This window comes from Cydia pomonella, chromosome 13, assembly GCF_033807575.1.
Source record: "Cydia pomonella isolate Wapato2018A chromosome 13, ilCydPomo1, whole genome shotgun sequence".
NCBI classification, from domain to species: Eukaryota; Metazoa; Arthropoda; class Insecta; order Lepidoptera; family Tortricidae; genus Cydia; species Cydia pomonella.
In genome coordinates, this window is record NC_084715.1 from 14,291,181 (window position 1) to 14,319,114 (window position 27,934).

Here is a 27,934-nt window from a genome sequence, read left to right on the forward strand (position 1 = left end):
ACATACAACTTAAATGTGGACTCGATCCTAACGTGATTTCGAGTACAAAATTTGTAGAGAAGAGTCTATATTTCAACCCTCCCCATTTTATCGATATCGATAAGAAACGCAAGCGTGTAGCGTACTACACTATTTAAATTGCTTATGTTGGTACTATGGTTCTTTGACAGTTCTTTGTCGTACATTTTGGTAATGATTTGCGAAACAAAGGGATTCCACTCGCTAGTATGGAAGTCCCGTCTCTTAAAACGTAGTGATTATATGCTCTTTGGTTCCGATCATCGTCTGAGCCTATTTTTCTTACTTTTTTTCAATCCCGCGAACGTGCGGGATCCCGCATGAGTAATCCCGCAAAAAAGGTGCGGGATCCCACATTAGCGGGATCCCGCGTTTGCGGGATTGGATTCCCTAGTACAGTTCTTATAGCTTCGGAAAAAAGTGACTGACATAAATGGACAGACAGACGGACATGACGAATCCATAAGGGTTCCGTTTTTTGCCATTTGGCTACGGAACCCTAAAAATGAGAATGATTTTCTGTAATATTTATAAGTCATAAACAAAACTGTCTACATAAACAAAAAATGCTGTTAATAAAGTTGTTGCTAGTTCTTTTGAGATTTTTGAATTTCATATTTTTTATTTCTTCAAACATTTGTTTTTGTTAGACTGGAGTCAAAACAAGAAACTCTGCGAAAACGTGTTGTACATTTTAAAAATTCTAACTTAAACATGGGAAAAGGGACACACAGTGGGTCATTTTAGTACGTACAGAAAATGTACCAGTTAAACCAGTTTCTACTATATATACAATTCTTGCATCCTTGACTATAAATCGCAAAAGTGGTAGTGGCTGGCCAACGAAGATAATAACCAAGGCAAGCCTGAATTTACTCCAAAGCACTTTGAATTCCATGAGCCATCGAGATGTCGCCAAATTTTTTAAGTGTTACCAACACTGACATAAATATACTAGACAGGCTATCGAGAACAAATTGTGTCCGCCATTTTCAGCGTTTGACGTCTGTCACTAAGCTAAAGAACAAGCATAGCTGTATAGCTAGCCAGAGGCGAAACTGTTATGACAACTGTTCAATTTCTGCCTACATACACACTGTGAAGAATCTAGATAAAATGTATTTATTTCCTTACAAGTGTATTGAAATTGTTTTACAATATATGTGACACGGATGACATTAAAATTTATAAAAATAGTCACGAAACTCTTTCTAAAATGACTTTCGTACTCGTAGCAATTTTTATCAAATGGCGCTTATAGCATAATATACTCTTTAAATATGAGAAAAACACTAAAAAAAATAATTATCATTATTATGTATATATTCTGCAAACAATAAGGTAGATAATCATTAGTAGATAAGTTACTGCTATTTTTAGGGCTCCTCTACACGATGGCCCAGCGTAGGCCAGTCCAAGGGACGCAGCTATGCGGTGAAATGAGATAGCAATATCACTTGCTCCCTCTAACGCGCAATTATGCCTAGGACTGGCCTACGCTGGGCCATAATGTAGAGGAGCCAATATACAACAACACATTTATTAGTATAGCAACACTACTAACAGCTTGCCAAATGCTAATGTCATGTCAAGTATCAAAACGTCAGATGAATGTTTTGCAATTTGAGCGCGATTCTACGTTTATAGTTTTTCGTGTTGTTATATTCTCCCTTAATGTAATTTTTATACCAATCTTAAGTGAATCAACATAGTGATCAAATATAGCAACATCTTGGATTCGTTCATAATGACTCAAGGCGACTCTTCGAAAAACTTGCCTTGGTAAGAAGACCTTTCAATAACCGGTACTACTTAAACAATTTTAATAATAACCGTTAATATCATCTGTATTTTCTATACAGGGTTGAAAAATATCGTCCGTCTAAACTAGAAGACTTAGTATCTCACGATGATATTATCAAAACAAGTAAGTATATTCAACTTCGTTTTGTTAGGTTATCAAGTTTGGATTAGAGTAAATGACGGTATTCTTGTTTTTTTCCAGTTAACCAGTTTATGCAGGAGAACCAGTTACCACATTTGCTTTTCTACGGCCCCCCTGGAACTGGCAAGACATCTACAATTCTAGCATGTGCCAAACAAATGTATACTCCTCAGCAATTCAATTCTATGGTAAATATGTGACATTTGGTGTATATACACAGTCATAGTGTAACCTGTGTAACCCTATATGCAATATAAAATACACAAGTTCATATTTTTTCCTTAAATACATATACTTAACTTACCCTGCTGTTTTTAGAATTTTTTTCTTTTACCCTTTAAAAATCCAAAAAAAGATTAATTCTTAAATAATACATATAAATTATATCTGTGAGTAATTAGCTCTGTAATACTATTGAAAAAGACCAATGTACTGACTATAGAACTCTGAATTCCTTGAGATAATAATAAATAAATAAATGAATTATCTGGGGAACCCAAAACTAGCTGAGGTTGTTTTGGGACCCTTGGGTCCTTTAATTATTGAATAGGTTCTTTATTGGTAACAGTTATCTCAATCTAAGAAAATTATGTATATTCATTTCAAAAGATTAAAATAACTCTGAATTAAAGGTAAACATGTTTATTACATTGTGATGATCAATGAGCGGAATTCTTCATAGCAAAAATCAAACTGTCAGAGGGATTGACCTAACTGTTTTATCGACTTATCAATAAATATTTGTCACTTAACGAAACAAAGTTAAAGTAATGAAATTAGGCTTTGGGATATACATACAAACAAATTAACGGTGTCCCTAATTAGCTGACCGCTACTGTATTTTGGTATAATAGTAAAGAATAAAACAGAAAATACTTTTATGATGTAAATGAACGTAACATTTAGAGCAATATATTGTGGAAAAATCTTTTTTGAAACTGAAATAAGAATCTTTCTGTATCCATTTTTTTATTGTTTTCTTTTAGGATTAACCATTTTAGTAACACGGCACGGAAATCACTTATGAAAATTCAAGTGACATAAATGACATATGTGACGCTGACATGATTTACTTTAATACGGAGATGCAAGTTGCTTATCAAAGAGGTCAAATGTTACAGAATAATCTTTTAAGTTGATTATGGATACCTAATGCGATATTATTCCGTAACATCGATAAGTCGATAAAATAGTTAGGTCAATCCCTCTGACAGTTTGATTTTTGCTATGAAGAATTCCGCTCATTGGTGATGATTATTAATCCTTAACTGCTGACATGTTTTTGCTGACAGTATCAGATTATGAATGATAATAAAATGTCATAATGACTGACAAATTGCCACACTCATATGTCAGTGGTTAAAGGTTAAATGCACTGAGTAAATGATAATATTCACAGGTGTTAGAGTTGAATGCGTCAGATGACAGAGGCATAGGTATTGTGCGAGGACAGATACTGAGTTTTGCCTCCACTAGAACTATTTTCAAAGCTGGGCCAAAATTGATAATCCTGGATGAAGCCGATGCCATGACCAATGATGCACAGAATGCACTTCGCAGAAGTAAGTAGATTTTATTTTTTTGTATGAAAGAGTAAACCTTATTCCTCAGGGCCCTCGGGCTCTTCTTGTCGCAGGCTTATATTGATTTTAGTGAAGTGGCTTTTGCCAATATTGCAGTGTAAATATTTTACAAATGTGTTCGGTATACATTTTTTTGGATGGACCTAAAGTAAATTCAAAGTCTTATATAAATCTCTAAAAGCCCTTTATTTTGTAGTATATCAATCTACTCCGTCCGACCGACTTTCAATCCGGAGGTCGCGGGTTCAAATCCTGGCTCGTACCAATGAGTTTTTCGGAACTTATGTACGAAATATCATTTGGTATTTACCACTAGCTTTTCGGTGAAGGAAAACATCGTTAGGAAACCTGCAATACATCTGCGAAGAAATTCAAAGGTGTATGTGAAGTCCCCAATCCGCATCGGGCTAGCGTGGGGACTATAGCCCGAGCCCTCTCGCACATGAGAGGAGGCCTGTGCCCAGCAGTGGGACGTATATAGGCTGAATTATTATCTCTTTATTGATCTTGTGTCTTAGATTAGGCATTTTATAATATGAATATAAAAGTAAAATACAACAAATCATACAAAAATAATACAAAATACATATAAACACATTATAAAAAACCTAACCTAGGGTGCCGCCAGCAGCGGGGCAGGGCCCAAGCTGCCGGTGGTCAGGGCCGCAGAGAGAGGAACCGGCGGACTATCCGCGCCGTGTCCAAGATCACCGCCTTCTGCATCTGACCCTTGATCCAACCACCTAGCGAGAGTCTCTCAAGGTGTTGGTCGAGACTCTTCGCTATGAGACCATTCGCTGAAACGACTATCGGGACAATGATCGTCGAATCAACATCCCACATGGCGGTTATCTCGTGAGCCAAGTCTAGGTACTTACTGGACTTGTCCTTCTCGGCTTTCACGAGATTTTCATCATGGGGGATGGTGATGTCGACGAGCACGGCCCGGCGTTGCGATCGATCTATTATCACGATGTCAGGCTTATTGGCTACAATAGTCCTGTCAGTGATAATAGATCGATCCCAATAGAGCGTGGCACGACCATTTTCGAGAACTGGCGCAGGTGAGTACTTGTAGTACGGTACTTCGCGGTCCACAAGGCCGTATAGAAGAGCAAGTTGCTGGTGAATAATCCTGGCTACGAGATTATGTCTGTGCAAGTACTCGCCGTTAGCAAGATGAGAACAACCGGAAATTATATGCCTGAGTGACTCTCCGGGACGGCGGCATGCCCGACAAATGTCGACCGTACCGTCCTTCAGGATATATTTCCGATAGTTGTTCGTCATCATCACTTCGTCCGCAATTGCACAGGCAAAACCCTCGGTTTCTCCGAAGAGGTCCCCGAATCGTAACCAGTTCACCGACGCGAGCAGGTCCACGTCGGGTCCCGTGAGGGCCTTGTAGAACCGCCCGTGTAGCACCTTACTCTCCCATGCCGCCTTGCGATCCGCAGTACTTAGTACCACAGGTTTGCGCCAGTTCTCGTTTGCCAAGGAGAGCGGCGTGAGGTTCCTGTCTACTGCCACCACATCACGATGCATCCCACACTCGTTGTTAAGGAAATAATTCCTGAGATTGCACACCTCGCGGTTGTGGAGATCTTTGGCGTTTAGGAAGCCTCGACCTCCACACTTCCGTGGGATGTACAATCTCATAACTGACGAGCGTGGGTGTAGCATACGGTGTGTGGTTAGCAGTAGCCGGGCCCTCCGATCCAGGGCGTCCAGCTCGGTCTGAGTCCACCTTAGTATGCCAAAGGAGTATGTGAGCAGGGGCATTACCCAGGCGTTGAAGGCGCGCACTTTGTTGCCTCCTGACAAAAGACTGTTAAGGACTTTTGTGAGCCGACTGAAAAAGCGTTCCTTCACCGACTGTCTAATACCCTCATCCTCAACACCCAACGACTGTGACATACCAAGGTATTTGTAGGTTTCTGATTCAGAGATAGATCTGAAAGCCATTGCCTCAGATAGTTGTAAATTTGTTGAATTTACAACCTTCCCCCGCTGTACATGCATAACTGCACATTTATCGACACCAAACTCCATGTTGATGGCACTACTGAAGACTTCGGTGGTTTTCAGTAGATCCAACAAGTCTTGGCTATTTGGTGCAAATAATTTGAGGTCATCCATGTACAGAAGGTGAGAAACGACTTCACCCTCTCTCCGAAGCCGGCAACCTAGTCCCGAATCCTTCAGCAGGGTGCTGAGGGGATTCAGAGCTAGGCAGAACCACAGGGGACTCAGACTATCACCCTGGAATATTCCTCGCTCAATCCTTATAAAATCCTGCGGGCCAGGACGGTCATCCCCGCCTCCTGGTTGACGAAGGACTGTGGTCCACTGCCTCATACACGCGCTTAGGAAGGCTCTTAAAGCTGTATCAACTTTATACAGCTCTAAGACCCTCCCCAGCCATGAGTGAGGCACCGAATCATAGGCCTTCTTGTAGTCAATCCAAGCGGCTGAGAGGGCCCTCTTGTTCCGCCGGATTTGTTGGCAAATGGTCATGTCTATGAGGAGGAGCTCTTTAGTACCACGGGACCCAACCCTACATCCATTTTGAGCAGTGGCCAAAATGTTATTAGCGACAATATGCGCGTTAATTTTTGCTCTCAAAATGGATGTAAGGAGCTTGTAAAGTGTAGGCAAGCACGTGATGGGTCTGTAGTTCTTCGCTTCCGTGGTACTACCGGACTTGTAGAGCAGGAAGGTTACTCCAGTTGTTAGGGAAGGAGGGAGGGAACCAAGCTCGAGGGCTTGTTGGAACTGCGTTGCCAACCGTGAGTGCGAGCACCGAAACCATTTTAGCCAGAAGTTGTGCAATCCGTCTGGTCCAGGACTTTTCCAGTTCTGGACCGTACGGATGGCACAACTTACGTCATCGGGGCTGATGGTGGTAGCCCCCATAGGTTCGATATTCTCGCACTCACGTTCGACAACGTTTATCCACTCGCCCTCCGTGTGTTCAACGGGCACTGACCAGATGCTACGCCAGAAATCAGTCATGGCAGTAGCATCCGGCAGCCGCACGTCGGACACATGAGGGTCGGTTTCCTCCCACCTTCTGTATACCTTCCTTTGGTCACTTTGAAAAAGACGATTCTGCTGGAATCGGTCCACACGCTCTCTGTAGCGGCGAATACGGTTTGCCCATGCATAGACTTTCTGCTTTAGAAAGTCGATGCGCTCTGTGACATTGGCCATGTAGTCGCGGGGCCTGATATCCGTCCCCGCGAATGCCTGGTACACAAAGCGCATTACTCGGGGGCGGTTGTTGCCCCCCCTGAAGCAGGTCAGCTTTGCAATGAGAGTCCTAAACGAGGTGATACGTCGCTCGATCCGCGCTTGCCATGCAGGCACACCTCCGACGGTCCTAGGTGCACGTTCAGCGTCCGGAAACTTGACTCGAGCAACACGGCACGCCGCGATGGCTCCGCAGTACATGATCGAGTGCGTATCATCTAAATCTTTACTAGTCCGTATGTGTGGCTCTAGTAAAGCGTTCAGGGCTCCCACTAGCGCTAGGTTGCGTCTATTCATAGGCAGACGTGGTAATCGTGGCCTAGAGTGAGTTGTGGAGCGATACTGCTTAATTGCCTCATCCAAAGTCCTCCTCAGTTGCTCATTAGCAGGGGTGCTCATGCTCTGACTCGCAAAGTCCCCCTCGTCGGTACTGAAATCGACCCGCGGCGCCCCCGGTGCCAGGTCGGGTGCGGGCACCGGATCCGGCGTCGTGGCGGGCAGATCCCGCACAGAGGTGGAGGCCGCGCGAGCAGAGAGAGCCTCCAGGCGAAGCCGGTCAAGTGTCGCGTCGTCCAACCGCTTTAACCGTTGAATGACGCGCACCTGATCCGATAGTCGTTGCTCCGACACGGTGATGGTAGGTTCAAGAGCCTGAAACAGAGGCAGTATTCTTGAACGATACGCGGATAATTGTGTTCCCCCCTCTGTAGCCCCATAATAGGCGCGCATGACATTCTCATTAATGGATTGAGACCATCTCATGCGTCGCACTATACCACCGGCAGCGGGAGCCGTGGGCGGGGCAGGATGTCCCGCAGGCCCCAAGCGTGCCGGCAGCGGTGGCCGCCCTCGTCGCGCAGGTGGTCGTGGCGGCGGCGGTGGCGGCCCGCTCTCGTCACTGGACCCGTCTGTGTCAGGCGCTGTCGCGAACTCGTCGCCTGACGACGATGTGGACGGGGAGCTGGACGAGGCGGGCGGGGGTGATGGTCGAGGCTGTTATATAATGCCTTTTTACTTCGCATATTGGTACTATATTGCCTGGAGCCCATATGACAAATAGTATGGACTTCTCATTGAAAAGATCAAGAAATCATTTGTTAGGTACTTGTACTGGAAACAACATGGTTACTAACCCTAGATGTACCTTACTCACTTTGCGCTAGGAATGGTTGGTCATCAAAGTCTTGAGGTAAGGAGGCAGCTAGCTGTCACAAAATACTTTTTTAGATTAACACCCGGCTCAATGAAATAATCTGTGGTTACTGTATTATGTAACTTTTAAAGTACCCGCGCGATCTGTGAGAACTCTTCTTTGACCTAGCCCGTCACTTTTTCTGTAATTCCGACCACCAGCACAGTAACTTTAGTCACTAGCCCTATGTATGTATCACATACATTATATTCTTCTATTTGACTCCCAGACAGACATATTCTCACAGTAGGAATCTAGATTCCTAGCCACTGCAACTTGGTATCTGGAGTCAATCTCCGCACCCACTACACTAGAGTACTAGAATTTTTAGTAAGTAATAGTAATGAATTTAATTGATTAGTTCTAGTTTTGTTAAACTTAGTTTAATCTAGACATTATTCATTCATTGATGTAACCTATAACTAACATGTTTGGTGTATCTGTTCTTGTAAGTTGTAAGAAATATAACCTAAAACAAACAGTTGTATGGACACCACAGACAAAAATATGATCTTAAATATTATTAAAGAGGAAAGAAGAACTCAACCATAGTTTTAAAACGAATACGGGACTTAATCGCGTAAACTTACGTTTATTATATGGCCTGACATTTCGAACGTGACGTTACGCTCGTGGTCAAATTAGATATTGGGCAGTTCTGTTAGCCAGTTCTGCAGGTTATATGTATGATAAATAATATTTATGACTAGCTAGTAATAAAAGTATGTTTCCGTTTATGTGCCAAATACATAATAAAATATTAAAATCACTACTCCATGACCTTTATAACCATTTGTTATTGAAACAGCAATCACTTAATGCCCCACATATACAGGTTGGGCAAATAAGAAGTATACATTTTGTTTTTAAATTTTAACTGTATTAAGTTCAAAAATTATTAAGTATTGTTTTAAAAATATATTCTTCAGGGTTGGCAAATTCATGCGAAACATAATGTCTGACATATGTCCACCTCTAACAGCAGGCAAATGTAAGCTCTTATCATCCCAATGTTCAGTAACTATTCGCACATTTTGGGCATTATCTTAGTACATTTGTGTCGAATAGTCGGTTTGAACTGTTTAAATTTCATCAGCTCGTTAGCATAGAAACGTAATTTTAGATAGCCCCACAAAAATAAGTCAAGAGCTGCAAAGTTGGGGAATTTGGGTGCCTATCACTGTCACTTTTTTTCAAAATTAATCGAGCAAACAACGTGTTTTAAACAACAGAAACATTTGAGATAAAATTGCTTGCTGCTAGTGGTAGACATTTGGCAGAAATTATCTTCCGTATACAATTGCCAACCCTGAATAATATATTTATGAAAAAATATTTAGTAAAATTTCCACTTAATGTAATTAAAATTTAAAAACAAAGTGTATCATTCTTATTTGTCCACCCTGTATTATGTATGACATGACATTTACTTGTTTAGGTTGTATGATTTGTTCTGTTGCCATGGTGATTTGCTTGTACAAACATTACAAAAGTTTTCTAAGAAATATGAAGGTCTTGTCACTGAAATTCCATTTGTTGACTATTACAATTAAATTAAAAAGAAATATTTATAAAAGGAACATTATAAAGTAAATTGTAATATATTAACTACAAATAATAGTAACAGTAATAACTTTAAGTACTTTATAACAACTTCTCAAACTAGTTTTTTTTTAAATGGTATTTATACAATATAATTATACAATTCAAAATAAAATGTCGGACAGTGAAGAAGATGAACTACAGAATAAAACAGTTAAAATTACAGTTGTTGGTGAACCATCTACTGGCAAAGTAAGTAACTTATAATTATAACCTTACTAATATTTTAATTGCTTTGCCTCTTTGCTTAATCAGTTTCCTTTAAATAGGAATAATATTATTAAATGATTAAACTTTCAACTTTTTTACATTAATTTTGTATCAAGGCTGCACCAATCTATAAGATTTTACTGAAAACAAGATACCTATTGAAATTCACTTCAAGTAAAATTGATTTTTTTTTCCAAAGTGCAATCTATTTTAAACCTTAAATCAGAGTGGTAAGGTTGAAATAATATTGATACTACGCTCAGGCTGTAAAAGGGTTAATAAGATGAAATACCTAACCCTAAATCGGCTAAAAGCTAGTAATAAAAGTGAAATTCTAAATTTTATATGGGTATGTGTTTTTTTTTAGAGCAGCCTATGCGCGCGCTATTTGGGCGGCACCGCGGCCGGCGGCGGCACGCAGGGCGCCGAGGTGATGGCGGGTCAGTGTCTCGGGCTGCGGCCCGCCGTGCCGCTGCAGCTGTGCGACGTGGCCGGCAACGCGCTCGCCACGCGCATGCTGGAGAACTACCTCTACGCTACTGATGTGAGCACGTAATGTAGCGTAGATGAATATACTACCTATATGAGCAGCAAGCGGGGCACGCGGGGCGACGAGGTGAAGGGTCAGTGTCTCGGGCTAGCACGTAGTGTATAGTTGTAAGCTTTGTAGCTGGCCCGCAACGGGTTATCCTTAGTCTATTGTTAACTAAAACCGCGCGTGCCACTACCTGCAAAAAAAGGGTCGTATAATTATAATTGGCACCTGTGCGCGGGCTAGTCCAACGCTCAAAAAACCAGTGTAGGTGCGCTCTCCGATAACGCGCCTTTGTTCCGCATATCGAGGACACATTTTAGACTGGTTCGGTAGCGTTCGACTCAGTAACCGTATAGGGACCACACAAGAAATCACAAATTATTTTTCCATTTGTTCATTTTGAATCTTATTTCAGTTACCATAGGAGTTCTAATTAAATAACTGCTTAAAGTTACCCGGCCCTTTTTTTGCAGGTAAGTGGCACGCGCGGTTTTAGTTAACAATAGACAAAGGATAAGCCGTTGCGGGCCAGCTACAAAACTAACAACTATAGCACGTAGTACTGATGTTAGCACGTAGTGTAGTGAAGTGTAGGTGAATATGCTATCTGAGATTTGTGAAGCATAAGGGGGCACGCAAGGCGACGAGTTATGGCGGGCCGGTGCTTCGTACTGCTGACGACGTGCCAGCCTAATTAACATTTGCTGGCCAATTTTATGTCAATGCTCAATAGCTCATAGAAAACTGCATTTCACACCTTTCTATAGCCTTGTACTTTAAAGTAAAAAAGTAAAGTAAAAATTATTTATTGTACACAAGATAACTTTCACAGAAATTGAAATTATTCAGTCTTAAAACTAAGAAGCAGTATATGTACATTTAAGAATTTTCAGTAGGTTTCACTGGCTCCTACACTAGGCGACTTACTTGGGTACTTTGTGGGTTATCTTATACCTTTAAACGAGCAATTCTTGTATGTATATATATATTTCTGTGATCTCGGAAACGGCTCTAACGATTTCGCTGAAATTTGGTATAAGGGGGTTTTTGGGGGTATACAATCTATCTAGATTAGTCTTATGTTTGGGAAAACGCGTGTTTTCGAGTTTTCATGCGTTTTTCTTTCGACGCAGAATATGGTCGCATATTTCGTGTTGCCGGCCACTGTTGGTCTGGTCCAGCGGGTTAAGACGCGGATTGCTAAACGAGTGATACGGGTTCGAATCTCGCTCGGTGACTAACTTTTTTTTTTTTTTTTTATATGTTCAAGTTTATATATAATTTGTTTAATTTTTATTGTTTTAGACAAGTTTAATTTAGTAAAAAAATGTAGTTAAGATTATCACCTATACACCACCATATTACAATAAATAGTTATAACCGAGCAAAGCTCGGTCGCCCAGGTATGTTTTATAATTCAGGCAAGAACTAAGTATTTTCGATGTACGAGTGTAATTATCTGACAGGAAACTTGTCTCATGTCTGTTCATTACAACAGATCCGAAATAATGGCGTGCTTGTTTCGGTAATTAATAATTATTTGAAAACCATGTTTTCAGTTAATGAGCTTTGTTAATATTGACGGATGTTTTTTTTTCCTTTCAGGTAGTATTATTTGTTTATGACCTAACGAATTTACAAAGTTTCGAGAATCTAAACACTTGGATCACAACTGTAAAGAACATATTTGAAGCGGAAGTGAAGAAGCCTCTACTGGCCGTGTTTGGTAACAAGTCTGACTTGGAGCATCAGAGGGCTGTGCGGCTGTCGTGCGTACAGAAGTTTGCTTCCGAACATTTATTAGAGAATTACAAAGGATCAGCGCGGACAGGAGAAATGGTGGGTGAATTTGGTGGGTAAGCTAAAAAGCAGTGCCCTAAAAAAGTTTTAACCGTTTCGCTTAATGTGACAATGACAACTGACTTGGTTTAAACTCGCCCCAACATCAACAAACCATATTAAAAAGACCATATTATAAAATTAGGGTTATCGAACTTATCGATATGCCTAAAACATCTTAGTAGTTTTGTGAAGGTGCACAGTATAGTATAGCTATTACTACTTATTACGGACAGTAGATCAATATCCGAACATTTACAAATTCACATTCGTCGGTTGAATAAATCTGGGCCCGTCCCTACGTCACCTTACGAGAACATACATTATTCTTTTTATTTTCACCACACCAGCTCGTAAAAGCTCTTTTTATTCTAAAACTGATGAGATGCATTTTATCCACGAGAGGGGCAAAGTATTTCCATGCAAATTTTGAGTTGTTTTCTCATGTTGGCTGGTGGAATTCGCTTTTAAGTGATTGATTATTTTGAATGATAAGTATGTATTTAATAGCGTATTTGATTTGTAATGTTTTATTTAGTATTTTCGTCGCATTGGTGTGGTGAAAAGTGTTTCACTCGGTAGCGAAGATTGGTTCGAAACGTTCGTAACGCTCAAGATTCCACTTTTCGAACCACGTACATTACACAGCGAGGAATGTTTTACTTGCTTGGGTTGATATGTTCGCACGAGGAGTTAAACAACCATATTTCCCAACGAATAAATAACTATTTTATTATTTTATTTTTTATTGTGCACAATAAAGAATATTATTATTCTTATTATTTATACGGGTTCTTTAAATATCTCAGTACACAGAGTACTGGCGTAATGAAGTACACGGGCCAAGGCCAAGTGCATTTCATATTAGAAAAAATATAATGTAGTTTCTGGTCTAGGTCTGTGTGGCTATATCATTCTGTAAAAATTTTCGGGTGATTCGGCAAGTATTCAGAATTACAGCTTTCTGCATAACAATGTAAGACGATGGAGGTAATGACAGAGATTTTAAGGAGGTGTGTAATTGTGGCGGGATGACACCTGTGGTAGACAAAACAATGGGTACTATGGTAACGTTGTTTAGCTTCCATATCCGGGCTATTTCTTCCTTTAAGTCGGTGTATTTGGATAATTTTTCAGCTATTGTACTTTGGATGTTATGGATGTTAGGGATGGCTATGTCTATCAAAAGGGCTGTTTTCTTTGTTTTGTCTACCACAGTTATATCTGGTCTATTATAATGTGTCGTATTATTATTTTGCAACTACACTTAGGCGCCGTGAATTCAGGTCTTTCTCCGAACGCAACTGGCTAAGCACTGAGTGGAGGCCGCGTGTGCTCGGGATTCTCGGGACTCGCAGATATCATTGTTTACGAATTGTTATTTTAGTTATAACACAAAAAGTAATCAACTAATTCGATCAAAAATATTCATTTTAGAAGCAATTTTCACTTGAATAGTAATAACAGTAAAAGAGCTAAGATTTTTCAAAAACTCTGCTCGCTGAACTCACTGCAGCATAAGTAAATGACATTTTAATTTCCAGTCGAGATAGTACAGCAACTTATGCTTTGTTTAAAGGTTGACTGGTTGAGAATGTCTTATGGCATTAAGTTCGCCTTTTGTACAGTATCTTTTCCTATGTGCCATAAAGATTAAATAAATAAATACAGTAATGTAATATTTGCAGGTAAACACGGCGTTCACGAACCTAGTGGCTGGCGTGATAGGCGTGAAGGTGCGCGCGGCGCCGCCGGCGGCGAGCAACGGGCGCGCGCGGCCGCCCGAGCCACCGCCCGCCGCCGCCGAGCCGCGGCAGTCGCTCATCATGAACAGGAAGGCGCTCAGGCGCGTGCAGCGGGCTTCAAGCTCCGTCTGCGTTTTACAATAAAGTCGATGATTTGATATGTCGTTGTTTCATTGTATGAGTAAACCGGGAAACGGTTTCTCTCAAAGGGCGGGGAAAGAGATTGATGCCGTGATGCCTATTGGTAGGTGACTGAATTCAATATTGCAAGTGACCAATTCAAGGTGATATAATTTGCTAACTTTGCACAACATTAACATTAGATTACAACAACATCAAAGGCTTGGCCAAACACACGGCGCGACGCGGCGCTGCGGCGCGATGCCTGTTCAAACGGCGCGCGCGGATCGCGCCGGCCTCGTGCTCTCAACACGCCCCTATCGCGCGCGCGAACGCGGCGTGAGCGCGGCGCGATGCAGGCGTGGCTCGCGCCCGGAGTCAGCATGCGCGCGGGGAGGGTCGCTCCGCTCATTCCTTTCGAAGCCACAGATCAGAGCGTTTTTTTGTTGTTCGAAGCGACGCTACTATACGAGAATGAATCGGACGACTCTGACATTGAGGACACTCTTTTGTTTATGGCGGCCGCTTCTAGAAAGCGTACAAGAAAGTGAGTTCATTCAATTAATACTAAAAGATTGGAATATGGAGAATATAACAGATTGTGCCGGGAGTTACAATCGGATGAAGAAAAGTTCTTTTCATAGTTCCGCATGTCCAAAGGCAGCTTTGAAGAGCTTCATAATATTTTGCAACCATTCATAACGAAACAAGACACTCATTTTCTATATCCGTAATCACAATCACAAAATAACTAATATATTGGTACGCACCGCGCGCTGCCTAACGTCCGACTGATGTGACCAAGCGCGGCGCAGCGTGCCGCCGCGTCCGCGCCGCGCAGCGCTGCGCCCGCGCCGCGTGGACGCAAGGGGCCGCGTGGCGCGGGGCGCGACAGAAGCGGGACGCGATGCCGGCGGGACGCAGTCTGTTTGACGTCGCTAACCTGTTAGCATGTACTTAACGCTGCGTCGCGCCGTGTGTTTGGCCAAGCCTTAAGAGGCTGTCAATATCTAAAGCGCGCACACTGTCTATTTGTATCGGAGTAAATGAGATAGCACTGTCGCATGTTACTGGGCCTGGGCAAGGGAATAATAAGAAAAATATTTAAATAAAAAAAAGCGGCCAAGTGCGAGTCGGACTCGCACATGAAGGGTTCCGTACCATTTATGACGTATTAAAAAAAACTACGAAGTTTGCATGGTAATGTATATCATATATTTTTTTTAGATTTTTCATTCTGTTATTTTAGAAGTTACAGGGGGGGGGACACATTTTTTCACTTTGGAAGTGTCTCTCGCGCAAACTATTCAGTTTAGAAAAAAAATGATATTAGGAACCTAAATATCATTTTTGAAGACCTATCCATAGATACCCCACACGTATGGGTTTGATGAAAAAGTAAGGGGAGCCCCCAAAATTTATTGTTTTTTTTTCTATTTTTGTGTAAAAATCCTAATGCGGTTCATAGAATACATCTACTTACCAAGTTTGAACAGTATAGCTCTTATAGTTTCGGAAAAAAGTGGCGGTGACATAATCGGACAGACAGACGGACATGACGAATCTATAAGGGTTCCGTTTTTTGCCATTTGGCTACGGAACCCTAAAAAGTGGATAATTAGTGTAATATTTTACTCAACCACGGTTTAGATATAAATGTTTTGAAATTGTGATTTTAATTGCAGACCCATAAGTCAAAACAATAAAGACATAAAACCGTTTAATTGTGATTTTAAGACCAACCTTTGCAATTATTTTCTATCGAGCCGATTTCGTTCAATCGTGTATCAAGCACAACCACGGTCTTTGAAATATAATTAATATGAACATATATTTTTCTTACTTGACTAAAACAAATAGTCTTTCTTAAAAAACTGTTTAAGTAACATCAATTTCAAGGACATTGGGTGTTGACAGCCTCTTAACATTACATTTTTTTTTAACATTACAGGGTTACATTGCTCATTGATTTTTGAGGGTTAGGGAGTTGATATTTCAACACGAGCTTAAGAATTTTATGTTGGCACCTTAGCAGAAATACATGATCAATGCGTTTAGAAACGAATTACTTATAGTTAAAAAATCGATGTTCAATGTAAGCGGTGGTAGCCGAGTGGATATGACGTCTAACTATCAATCCGGAGGTCGCGGGTTCAAATCCTGGCTCGTACCAATGAGTTTTTCGGAACTTATGTACGAAATGTCATTTGATATTTACCACTAGCTTAATATTATAGGACATTATTACACAAATTGACTAAGTCCCACAGTAAGCTCAATAAGGCTTGTGTTGAGGGTACTTAGACAACGACATATATAATATATAAATATTTATAAATACTTAAATACATAGAAAACACCCATGACTCAGGAACAAATATCCATGCTCATCACACGAATAAATGCCCTTACCAGGATTTGAACCCGGGACCATCGGCTTCATAGGCAGGGTCACTACCCACAAGGCCAGACCGGTCGTCAAAATGTTACCCTACGAATCAAAGTAACCCCAGTTTACGATACTTAAGAAGCTTAAAAACATACTGGAGAGTTGCAATGAGTTTCAACTGCCGATGGGCATCTCCGCATCAGTCTCTTTCCTCTTTCCCCACCCCTTGGTAGAAACCACCTTAACCTATACGAGTATACCTTTGAAGCTATTCAACTAATGCTAAAGCTTTCGAGGGTTGAATGGTTTGTTAGTATTATTTTGAATAAGTACATAAGTATAAACTGAAATAAATGTCATATACTAAGAATAAGTGACCAAAAAAATTGGAAAAAAAGCTATTGGGAAAATTTGACTTATGCCGCCCCCTAAAATATTTTCTGAAAATAATTTAATTTGTTCTAATATTTTTAATAAGTCCATAAGTACTTTAGGATTACCAAAAACTAGTATAGTTTGGTATAGGTAGAGAAAAGAGGCTTTTATAACCAAACATCGGGCCGTAACAGATAAAACTTTTGTCTTGTTTAATTGAGAACCCTGTAGGTTACTAGCAAGTCAACTGGTGATAATTTAACCTGTGAGAGTTAAGGTATTCCGTTTGACCGATTTCGTCTATCATTCGTTACATTTGCCTATTCAACAGCGAAAAATACTAATAGGTACCTAACCCACTCACTCCTATGTGAAGTATATAACGTTTTAGGAACTAAAAAGCGGTTTAGGAACGTTATAGGAATAATTTTAATGCTGTCGATACTTATTCCTAAAATTTGCATGCCAAATGGCTGAATATTGTTACTCACTATTTATAAGGACACCTTTGTACATACATATTCTTGCGAATAAATTATTCTATTCTATTCTATAAAGTAGAGACGCCAATGTGAACATTCCTTTGTTTCCAGTAATCGAGAAGTATACGGAGAACGTGCGTTTCTGCATAATCTGCAACTACCTCGGCAAGATCATCCCGGCGCTGCAGTCGCGTTGCACGCGGTTTCGCTTCGCGCCGCTGCACGCCGCGCAGGTCGTGCCGCGCCTACGCGAAGTCGCAGCTGCTGAGGGGTTAGTCTTTACTTATTGTTATTTTAATTTATCTTATACCTTTAAACGAGCAATTCTTGTATATATATATTTCCGGGATCTCGGAAAGGCTCTAACGATTTTGCTGAAATTTGGTATATGGGGGTTTTTGGGGGTAAATAATCGATCTAGATTAGTCTTATGTTTGGGAAAACGCGTGTTTTCGAGTTTTCATGCGTTTTTCTTTCGACGCAGAATATGGTCGCTAATTTCTTGTTGCCGGCCACTGTCCGTCTGGTCCAGTGGGTTAAGACGCGGACTGCTAAACGAGTGTTACGGGTTCGAATCTCGCCCGGAGACTAACTTTTGTTTTTTTTTTATATATGTTTAAGTTTATATATAATTTTTTAATGTTTATTGTTTTAGACAAGTTTAATTTAGTAAAAAAATGTAGTTAAGATTATCACCTATACACCACCATATTACAATAAATAGTTATAACCGAGCAAAGCTCGGTCGCCCAGGTACTATTTATTTACACGGGAAGTACACGGAAAACACGTGTATTCGTCTTATAATTCGTCAGGTTAGTAGTACGCTCGTTGCAAAGCCTGGGGCCCAGTAGAAAACGACCGAAATTGCAAAATATTTGAGTTTTTCCTTGATTTATACACTAAACACTAAATGTATTCTAAATATGAAGCTTCTATGTCTCCTAGAAGTGCCTTAGAGTTTTGATGATCGGTCAGTCAGTCAGTCAGTGACAACATTTATAAACTTTGACTAATTATAATTCTTAAACTACTGGTTCAAATTGAATGAAATTTGAAATATAGTGGGTTAAAACAATGCCTGCTTGGTAACTGAAAATTCAGGCTTCTAGTTTTATCCACAACTAAATTATAGGGGGGTCGAAAATGGCCTGAACTGCTTCGAGAAAAGGAACGGCGCGGCGGTGCCGCTTTTTAGCTCGACTTTCGTCAGATAACATTTTTATAAATAATTAATATCAACATTTAAAAAACTTCCTTTATGATATTTGCCAAAAAAAAGCCATTTTTCGTATTTGTCATAATATTGGAATAGTTTTGCATGTTTTTAGTTTATATATTGACGAAAATGCCATTATCGAGCATTAAAAATGAAGAACACATAAAATAGACTCTGCCAGTAATACTAATAGAGGCAAGAGCCGAAAAAGATAGCCTTTTTCTATCAAAATCGGGTGAAAAATAATTGGCGGCATATGAAACTTTTATTCAGTGGAAAATCAGCAAAAACGCCCAGTCTTTCTTGGAAAACGTGTATGTAGCTTAACTTCACTGAACTGGCGAATAAGTGCCTACAAGCCCAGCACGCTTTGGTGCAATTATTCGATGTTAAAACTGTAATCCACCATTTAGAAAATTTTACTTTTACTGTTTTGACAAAATGTTTTGTTTTTTCCTCGCAAGTGTGTTGAAAAACGTCGTATGTAACGCGTGTGCATTGGTCATTACCCACATCGGCTTTCTTATTGCGCACTCGCTTACAACTCGCGCGCAAAATATCGCCTCGTGTGTAATAACCAACTTAGCACACTCGTATCATAATGTACTATTAAACCCATAATATGTTTAATGCTTGTTTTCTGCATTTATACCTCTCGCGCCGAATTCTGGTATTGATGGCAGTTCCTTCAAGTTATTTGTTGAGTATAATAAAAAAAAATGTTTATAGCGTATTTTACTTAAATGTAAGATTTCTAAATAAAATAAACTTCCATAAAGAATCTACAAACATTTTACGTGATACGCCATATAAAAATGATATGTCATAGGAACTGTCATTCGACGCAAGTGGTATTGTCTGCCAATGTACAGCCAGCTGCAGAGAAGAGGTACCTAGAAGTTTTGTATACAGGGGAGTACTTTTTTCTCTGCAGCTGACTGTACCATCAGGTTCAAATTTGCATGGACAATTAATGAATGATTTCATTCATAACTTGTCCATGCACTTTTGAACCCTACTGTACCTTATAGTCTATTTTTTGTGCACATGGCACGAGTAATTGAAAATAAACAACACTTGTTCCCGACATGCCCGATCCCCGCACCAGGTACCCCACCCCTTTTTCTTTCTTCAGCCCCGAATTCTCCGATACCCTACGCGAACTGTATGTACGAATTGTACAATAAAATAGTGCATTTTGTGTATTGTTCATATTCTCCAGTAAACACTTTGCACTGCCGTTTTTTCATGCTAATTTGTTTTGTATTTTATGCAATATTGCGAATTCAAATAAATATGCGCTGTAGCTGCTGATACACCCTTTTTACACGTTTGTCAGCAACATTATAAGCTGGTCATCCCGGCATACATATTTTTATTTGTATGCTGGAGTGCTAGGCTAATAACTTTGCTGACCGTATATATTTATAGATAAATGGTTAAATACATAGGTGAATTCTTTTAAATGTTGTGTGTAGGTACTTTTTTGTTGCATTGAACTGTCCTGTAGATAGGACCAACACTCCCAGTGCGATGTAAGTAGTTACATTTAACACAGACATAATATAATCATTATAGATAAACTTTACATATTGGCAATGATACCGATAGTCAAATAGATAACATTAATGGTTCATTTATCCTTAGTTACCAAAACGGAACTCATCGCGCATAGTGAATACTTGATCTTGATATTGAATATGAAACGTAATTGTTTGACCGCACAGATTATTTTGCTTACACGCGTGGCATTGATAATTTGTATTAGTGTATCTATATTCCACGCTATTCTAGATAAGTTAAGTAATTTGTAGTTTTGCTGATTAATTCGCTATGATTATATTGTAAGTGTTTAGGTATTTCTGCCGTCAAAGTATATAGAGTACTATGTCTAATTCGTACAAGTATCTGTGCTATTATGTTTTACGTTACTTTACGTAAGATAACCTACATGTAAATGCTCAATATTATTTACAAGATTTTATTCTAAAGAGTAGCATAGGGTGACAACTATTGACTGTGTATGGCTCGCGACGATGGGCTTACTGCCTTTACTATGGATTTACGTACGGCAGGCAAAACGTGCCTAAATGAAGGAAACGAAATCTATGATTCCCACTTGCTATTATTGAGAATTAGCGACGTGCTTGTCAGAGGAACTAAAAGCGATGACACACATCGACAATCGACATCGCTATGGTTAACATGTGATTTTTATTTGGGGCCAGTTTCATTCTTATAGGTATAAGTAGGTATTTCACATTCGACGTCTGTCAAGTTGACAGTGTCAACTAAGTAGTGCACTAACCCCCTTATTCATAAACGCGCTACAAGCTTCAATTATCTAATAATCGTTTATCTTAATCTGTAATTTTGACTTAGGTATATATTTGTAATAGAGTTGTGCCGTTCTCGACAACGTTCTACGTTCTAATATTCTCGGGTGAGAACGTTCTTCGTCCTAATATTCTCGAGCGAGAACGTTTCCCATGCAAAACGGAGAACGTTCTCGAGAACGGCAGAACTCTAATTTGTAAGAAAGGGATAAAACATGTATTAATTAATTGAGACTTTGTAGTGTGTTTATGAATAATTTCGTTAGCATGCAACTCGTAGCTGCTAAGTGCCACTACATCCTTGGTTTATGAATTACTATTCTTTATGGATATGGGTATATGTTTAAGTTTAAGAGAGTAAATTAATCTGACTGCTCAATCATTTCTTAGACTGTTTGTGTTAATAAATTTATTCTTTGTTCATCAGTGTGGATATATCAGAAGATGGCCTAAAGGCGCTGCTCACACTCTCCGGCGGCGACATGCGTAAAGTCCTTAACACGCTTCAAAGCACGTGGCTCGCGTACCGCCGAGTTACAGAAGACACTGTGTACACTTGTGTTGGACACCCGCTGCGGTCTGACATCAACGCGATTCTCAACTGGTTGCTCAATGAGAATGACTTCGCTGCGTGCTTTAAGAGTATCCTTTTTTTTGAATTTTAAATTACCACTCATTGCGAGGGAGTTGTTTAACTAGTAATTGCACATGTACTTACGTACATTTGCCTTGTCAGTTTACTACTAATTCTCTGGCGTCGGATTATCTGAATACTAGTCGATCTAGGTAATATTCAGACTCGAAAATTTATTCTGCGAATCTAGGGCTCTTGTACAAGTTAATCACTAGTCTAGTTATATTACTAACATACGGATGTACGTGTTTACAATTTTTTTATCCGTATTAAGAAGTGGAGTAGACTTATGGTCCTTCGAACCAGATGTCTTTTTCAACCAATATCAGATCCATGGTACAGTTGATAATGTTGATATGTAATTGTTAAGATTTCGCCGGACACTATTGAATCTCGTGCCAATACTTTCTGAACTTTAATACAGATATACAGGATCTCAAGATAGCAAAAGGCTTGGCTCTAAGTGATATATTGACAGAAGTTCATACGGTTATACAAAGAAGTAAGTTAACTTCGTTTACTTCCAACTTCTAACATTACAGACCGGTTGCACTAAACAGTCTGTAATCGTAATCGCGAACATTTTGTTGTATGGATTATTTGAACATTTATTATAAAAGTACCTGGGCGACCGAGCTTTGCTCGGTTATAACTATTTATTGTAATATGGCGGTGTATAGGTGATAATCTTAACTACACTTTTTTACTAAATTAAACTTGTCTAAAACAATAAAAATTATATATAAACTTGAACATATATAAAAAAAAAATTTAGCCACCGGGAAACATTCGAACCCGTAACACTCGTTTCTAACCGTCCGCGTCTTAACCCGCTGGACCAGACGGACAGTGGCCGGCAACACGAAATTAGCGACCATATTCTGCGTCGAAAGAAAACCGCATGAAAACTCGAAAACACGCGTTTTCCTAAACATAAGACTAATCTAGATCGATTGTATACCCCCAAAAACCCCCATATACCAAATTTCAGCGAAATCGTTAGAACCGTTTCCAAAATCACAGAAATATATATATATATATATATATATACAAGAATTGCTCGTTTAAAGGTATAAGATAATGTATATACAAACTAAATTTAAGTTACAAGAATTATAACTATTTATAAAATAAACTAATATAACTAAACCTAACTAAAAAAATAAAATAACTAAAATATACCCTCCAAACCTTTGGCCTCTTGGCAGAGTGCCCATCACGCAGGCAGCATTCCCGCGCTGTATCGCAATAGCGAGTCTTTGCGCGAAAAAGCTGCCCGCGCGAGGGTCTCCTGTTGCCTCCCTTATTTTATGCTTCTCTGCTGTGTTACGTCAATCCGTCGATTGTAGTTGATGCAACCGGATGTAACGGTCCTAAAGATACAACAGCACTTATTGGTGCTATGCAGCCTTTAAAGGAAAGTCGATTTACTAAAACTCATGGCAATAAGTCGAATGACTGAACAAATGGATTTACATATGTAGGTGACATGACAAGGACGTCACTTATCAACAGAATACTATAATAATTAGTGATCGGATTTTCCGGGGCAACACCGTGGGATACCAAGTAGAAAACGTAATATGGATATGACCAAGATTCCCGGATTTCGTTTGAAAAAAATTATATCGATATGGTAGGTAGGAATATACTCGTAAACTAAATCTTTATCAATGCATTAAATATTCTTTACTTTAATTTAATGTAAACATGTATAGTCTTTTTAATAGATATCCATAAAAAACAAAACTTCTATTTTTAATGAATTTAATGATGAACTATGATTTTTTTATTTATGTACCTAAATTTTGTATTTAATAACCAAAGGCTATTTGATACTTTGGTCAGTATTAAACAGACTTTTACAACCTATCTTTTGTAATTGTTGAAAGTACATATATCGATAAATATATATATATTTGAGTTGTTGTCGCTGTGCGGGAAGGTTTCCGCGTCACCATGCACTCAATGATATCGTTCGGAGGGCCTTAATTTCCGCCAATATCCCTTGTGTGCTTGAACCGCCGGGTCTCTGTCGAAGGGATGGAAAAAGGCCCGACGGCTTAACTTTGGTCCCTTGGGAGAAGGGCAAGTGCCTGTTGTGGGACGCCACGTGCGTCAGCACTTTTGCCGCCTCGCACCTCAGCCGTACGGTGCATACAGCGGGGGCCGCTGCGGAATGTGCTGCAGCGAGAAAGCATGACAAATATTCGGCCCTACTTAATAATTATTACTTTATCCCCTTGGCTTGTGAGACGACAGGGTGCTGGGGGGTGGAAGCTATGGATTTTATAAGGGAGATAGGGCGGCGAGCTAGGGAGAGGGGGGCGTGATGCCCGCGTGGGTTCTTTCCTGGCGCAAAGGCTATCCATCGCAATTCAACGCGGTAACGCAGCGAGTGTGATGGGCACCTTTGCGCCGGGAACAACTCGCGGGGGCCTCTTTGAGTAGTTTGTTAGTTTTAGTTTAGCTTAAGCTTAATTTGTACTGTATGACATCATTATCTATTGACGTAATACGAGTGTATTTGAATTAAATTGTAAATTCTATGAATCAATTATATAATATTATTAATAAATAATTATTAATTTATGCGTAAATGTTTGGTACTATATATATATATATATATATGTATATATATCGATATATTGCATAATAATAAACGCTCTGGCGGCATCCTAGGTTAGGTATTTTATAATGTGTTTGTTTGCATTTTTTATGTTTTGGTATTTTATTATTATACAACGTGTCCCAAAACTCAACGATAAGCCGGCACCAGAGGATGGAGCTGCTTATGATTAGTCGAGAAAAAATAAGGAAAAAAATATATCTCAATTATTTTAGAAATTACAGAAAAAAAATGAAATTCATTGAAAATCGACATACCTAATGGTATTTTTAACGACCATGTCTACAAATATTCAAATATTACTGTTTTTTATTTTGTTTTTGGAAACTTCAGTAGCCCTGCTATCTAACACAGTTCTTAAAAATACCAAAATACATGTAGTTTTTACACAAAAAATAATCAAAATTCATTTTGTCCCTACAATTTTGAAAGATTGTTTCTTACAGTCCACTTTCAATCATCATGGTGTAAAAAAATAGTATCGACACCACTATGGCAATTATTTTCAAAAGTTGACGCAACTAACCAAGATTCCAAAATGGTATAATACTTTGGGAAACCTAGTCACAACAAAAAACAACGAATTTTTAAACAAGAACCGACATTTTTAAATGTTGATATTAATCACTTTTGAAAAGGGTTGTTGTTGCAAGTTTTAAAATTTCAATGGAAAATGTGGGTAGTTAATACAATTTTCAAGTCAGTACACTCTGATCCTTTGTTCGCTGTGCACCGTTCCGTATTAATTGATGTGGCTCTCATACTAACAACTCTTGGCTTTGCTTTTTGGACTGGTGATCTGCAAACTGTACTGACCTGGCATTATTTTGGACTGTGATTGTGTTTTGTGTATTGGACTTTTTCCGTATTCTGGATTGTTTAGCGTTTATCATGCCGCTACCGTACACACCGTTGGAATACGCTAATATGCATCTCATTTATGGAGAATGCCGATGCAATGCTAACGCTGCTAGCAGATTGTATCGAGAAAGGTACCCAAATGTTCAAAGACATCCGGATTATCGAGTGTTTATTAATGTACATCAAGCCTTTGCGGAAGGTCGTTTACCATTTGACAGGAGACACACTGGAAGACCTAGATTGGAACGCGATGAAGAAGTTCTCAATGAAATAGAAAACGATTCAACTACCTCGGTACGTGCCATAGAACTAGCTACGGGAATACCAAAAAGTTCTGCACATCGAATTCTAAAACGTCACAGACTTCACCCATATCACTACAGGCGTGTGCAGACGTTACTACCGCGGGACTATCCACATCGGGTCGCATTTTGCCGTGCGATGCTGCAAAAGCACAGGGAAGATCCCCAATTCTTAGACAAAGTTCTATGGTCGGATGAATCAACCTGCAAGAAAGATGGCTATTCAAATCTACACAACTCTTGATGAGAGAAGACAAATCTCAGTATCAATTCAAGGTTAACTTATGGACGGGCATCTTAAATGGAAATGTAATTGGACCCTTTGAGTTACAAGGAAACCTTAATGGTGATGGCTATTTGACCTTTTTACAAAACGACTTGCCTGAATTATTAGAAGACGTGCCTTTACGTGATTTACAAAACATGTGGTTTCAAAATGATGGTTGCCCAGCTCACTATGCCCGTGCAGTGCGAGAATACTTAAACCAAGAGTATCCAGGGCGTTGGATCGGGCGACTTGGTCCTATCTTGTGGCCACCCCGTTCGCCCGACCTGAACCCCCTGGACTTCTTCTACTGGGGCTGTCTTAAAGACAAAATCTACTCAAAACCCATAGCAACATTGGACGAGCTTCGCCAAAAAATCACACAAGCTGCGGATCATATCAATGGTAGAAGGATAAAACGATCATTTCTAAGGCGATGTCATGTCTGTATTAATGCCGGTGGCAGGCAATTTGAACATTTACTGTAGTATTAATAATGTAGTAAATGAATTTAAAAAAAAGGAAAAAAAATTGTACCATTTCTTTGCATTTATTCAACATTTTTCAACAACAAAAATCCTTTTTTGGGTACAGTAAAAGTAATTACCGCCAACATTAAATAATGTCGATTCTTGTTTAAAAATTCGTTGTTTTTTTTTTGTGACTAGGTTTCCTAAAGTATTATACCATTTTAGAATCTTGGTTAGTTGCGTCAACTTTTGAAAATAATTGCCATAGTGGTGTCGATACTATTTTTTTACACCATGATGATTGAAAGTGGACTGTAAGAAAAAATCTTTCAAAATTGTAGGGACAAAATGAATTTTGATTATTTTTTGTGTAAAAACTACATGTATTATGGTATTTTTAAGAACTGTGTTAGATAGCAGGGCTACTTAAGTTTCCAAAAACAAAAAAAAAACAGTAATATTTGAATATTTGTGACATGGTCGTTAAAAATACCATTAGGGATGTCGATTTTCGATGAATTTCATTTTTTTTCTGTAATTTCTAAAATAATTGAGATTTATTTTTTTCCTTATTTTTTCTCGACTAATCATAAGCAGCTCCATCCTCTGGTGCCGGCTTATCGTTGAGTTTTGGGACACGTTGTATAAAAAGCCTATACCTAAGAGTTAAGATGAATAAAGAAAATACTACCGCTTACTATATACACAATGCACATACAGTTGTGTGGAACATAATAGCAGTCAATAAGAAAGGGAAAATCAGGGTAAAACTATTACTTTAGATCTCTTTATATAATTCTTCTGCATTACTTGACATTGTTTCAAAATGAACTGTTACCTTTTTATATAATTCTTCTGCACTACTAAGTCGGTCAAAAATCAACAACAAAGTCCGAATGATGGACCACTTGTACACTCTGCGACGAAGGTCGTCTTATAGAAAAGTTTTTTTTTCTGGATGACATGGGTTTAGTTAGATGTAAAGCTTTGATTTGAAATAATAGGCAAGATAATAAATTACAATTATAGTACACAATTGTATTTTTTTCGTAGGGTTTTACGTTTTTATAAGAATTTCCGCAAGTTAGTAAAAAAGCCAATTTTCATGATGTAATTTTTTTACTTCCAATATTATTCAAGTAAAGGTTACAGTTAACTTTGAATCAGTGTCAAGTAATGCAGAAGAATTATATAAAAAAATCTAAAGTTATAGTTTAACCATAATTTTAATTTTCTTATTGACTGCTATTATATTGCACACAACTGTACACTTATTTTCCGAAAATATATATTTTACGCGACAAAATGTTCCTAAAATTTACTGAATGTAATAAAGCCAGTAACTTATTCAACAATATAAGTTGTGGAATCCGGGGGTATATCCATAATATTAGTATAATGTTTGAGGTCATTCACCCCGTGTTGCACCGGGAAATCCGATCTCTGATAATAATCCTTCGAGTAAGGAAAACATTATGAGGATATGTACTTAACTTATATGACGTGTTCTAAAGTAAGACATTTTCTTATGCATTGTGCGAATTCACGGGATTATGTTCTCAAAAGCGGACCTAGGGCTCCTTGCAACCGAGAAAGCGCCAGGACTAGGAGCTTCAAAGAGTTTTTTGTTCTCCAGTGAAGTTGCCACCGGAGGTGCTCGTATCCCTCCTGATCAAGATGTCGGACGCGGAGGCGCGCCTCGCCAGCGGCTGCAGCGAGCGCATCGAGCTCGCCGCGCTCATCGCCGCCTTCCAGGTAGCCCGGGATCAAGTCAAACTCGACCAAGTGCAGGCTGAACAATAGGTACTGTGAATCTTGTATTTTTATTAAATAAATTTTATAAAAAAACATGACAGGATTTTATTCTCATTTAGCGCCACATTAGCGGAACTAGGTCGACTGGGATCAAGTAATCTGAACGAAGTGCTGTC

At 39.3% G+C, this 27,934-nt stretch overlaps 2 protein-coding genes across 3 annotated transcripts; both read left to right on the forward strand.

Moving 5' to 3' along the window:
- The first annotated feature begins 1,498 nt into the window (after positions 1-1,498).
- On the forward strand, positions 1,499-27,856 carry LOC133524302 (replication factor C subunit 5). The gene is made up of 8 exons (XM_061860235.1): positions 1,499-1,800; positions 1,881-1,945; positions 2,024-2,151; positions 3,363-3,525; positions 17,399-17,558; positions 21,270-21,484; positions 21,901-21,978; positions 27,640-27,856. The coding sequence occupies exons 1-8, from the start codon at positions 1,766-1,768 to the stop codon at positions 27,804-27,806; spliced, it is 1,011 nt and encodes a 336-aa protein (XP_061716219.1). The 5' UTR covers positions 1,499-1,765; the 3' UTR covers positions 27,807-27,856.
- LOC133524305 (ras-related protein Rab-28-like) lies at positions 8,576-14,146 on the forward strand. Of its 2 annotated transcripts, XM_061860240.1 has the most exons (5): positions 8,576-9,586; positions 9,657-9,784; positions 10,170-10,346; positions 11,943-12,176; positions 13,865-14,146. In XM_061860240.1, exons 2-5 carry the CDS (start codon positions 9,668-9,670, stop codon positions 14,063-14,065), a joined length of 729 nt encoding a protein of 242 aa, XP_061716224.1. In that variant the 5' UTR covers positions 8,576-9,586; positions 9,657-9,667; the 3' UTR covers positions 14,066-14,146. The 2 variants fall into 2 exon arrangements, with proteins under 2 accessions (XP_061716224.1, XP_061716225.1); XM_061860241.1 differs by lacking the exon at positions 8,576-9,586 and having other exon boundaries at positions 9,597-9,784.
- Positions 27,857-27,934: the final 78 nt, after the last annotated feature.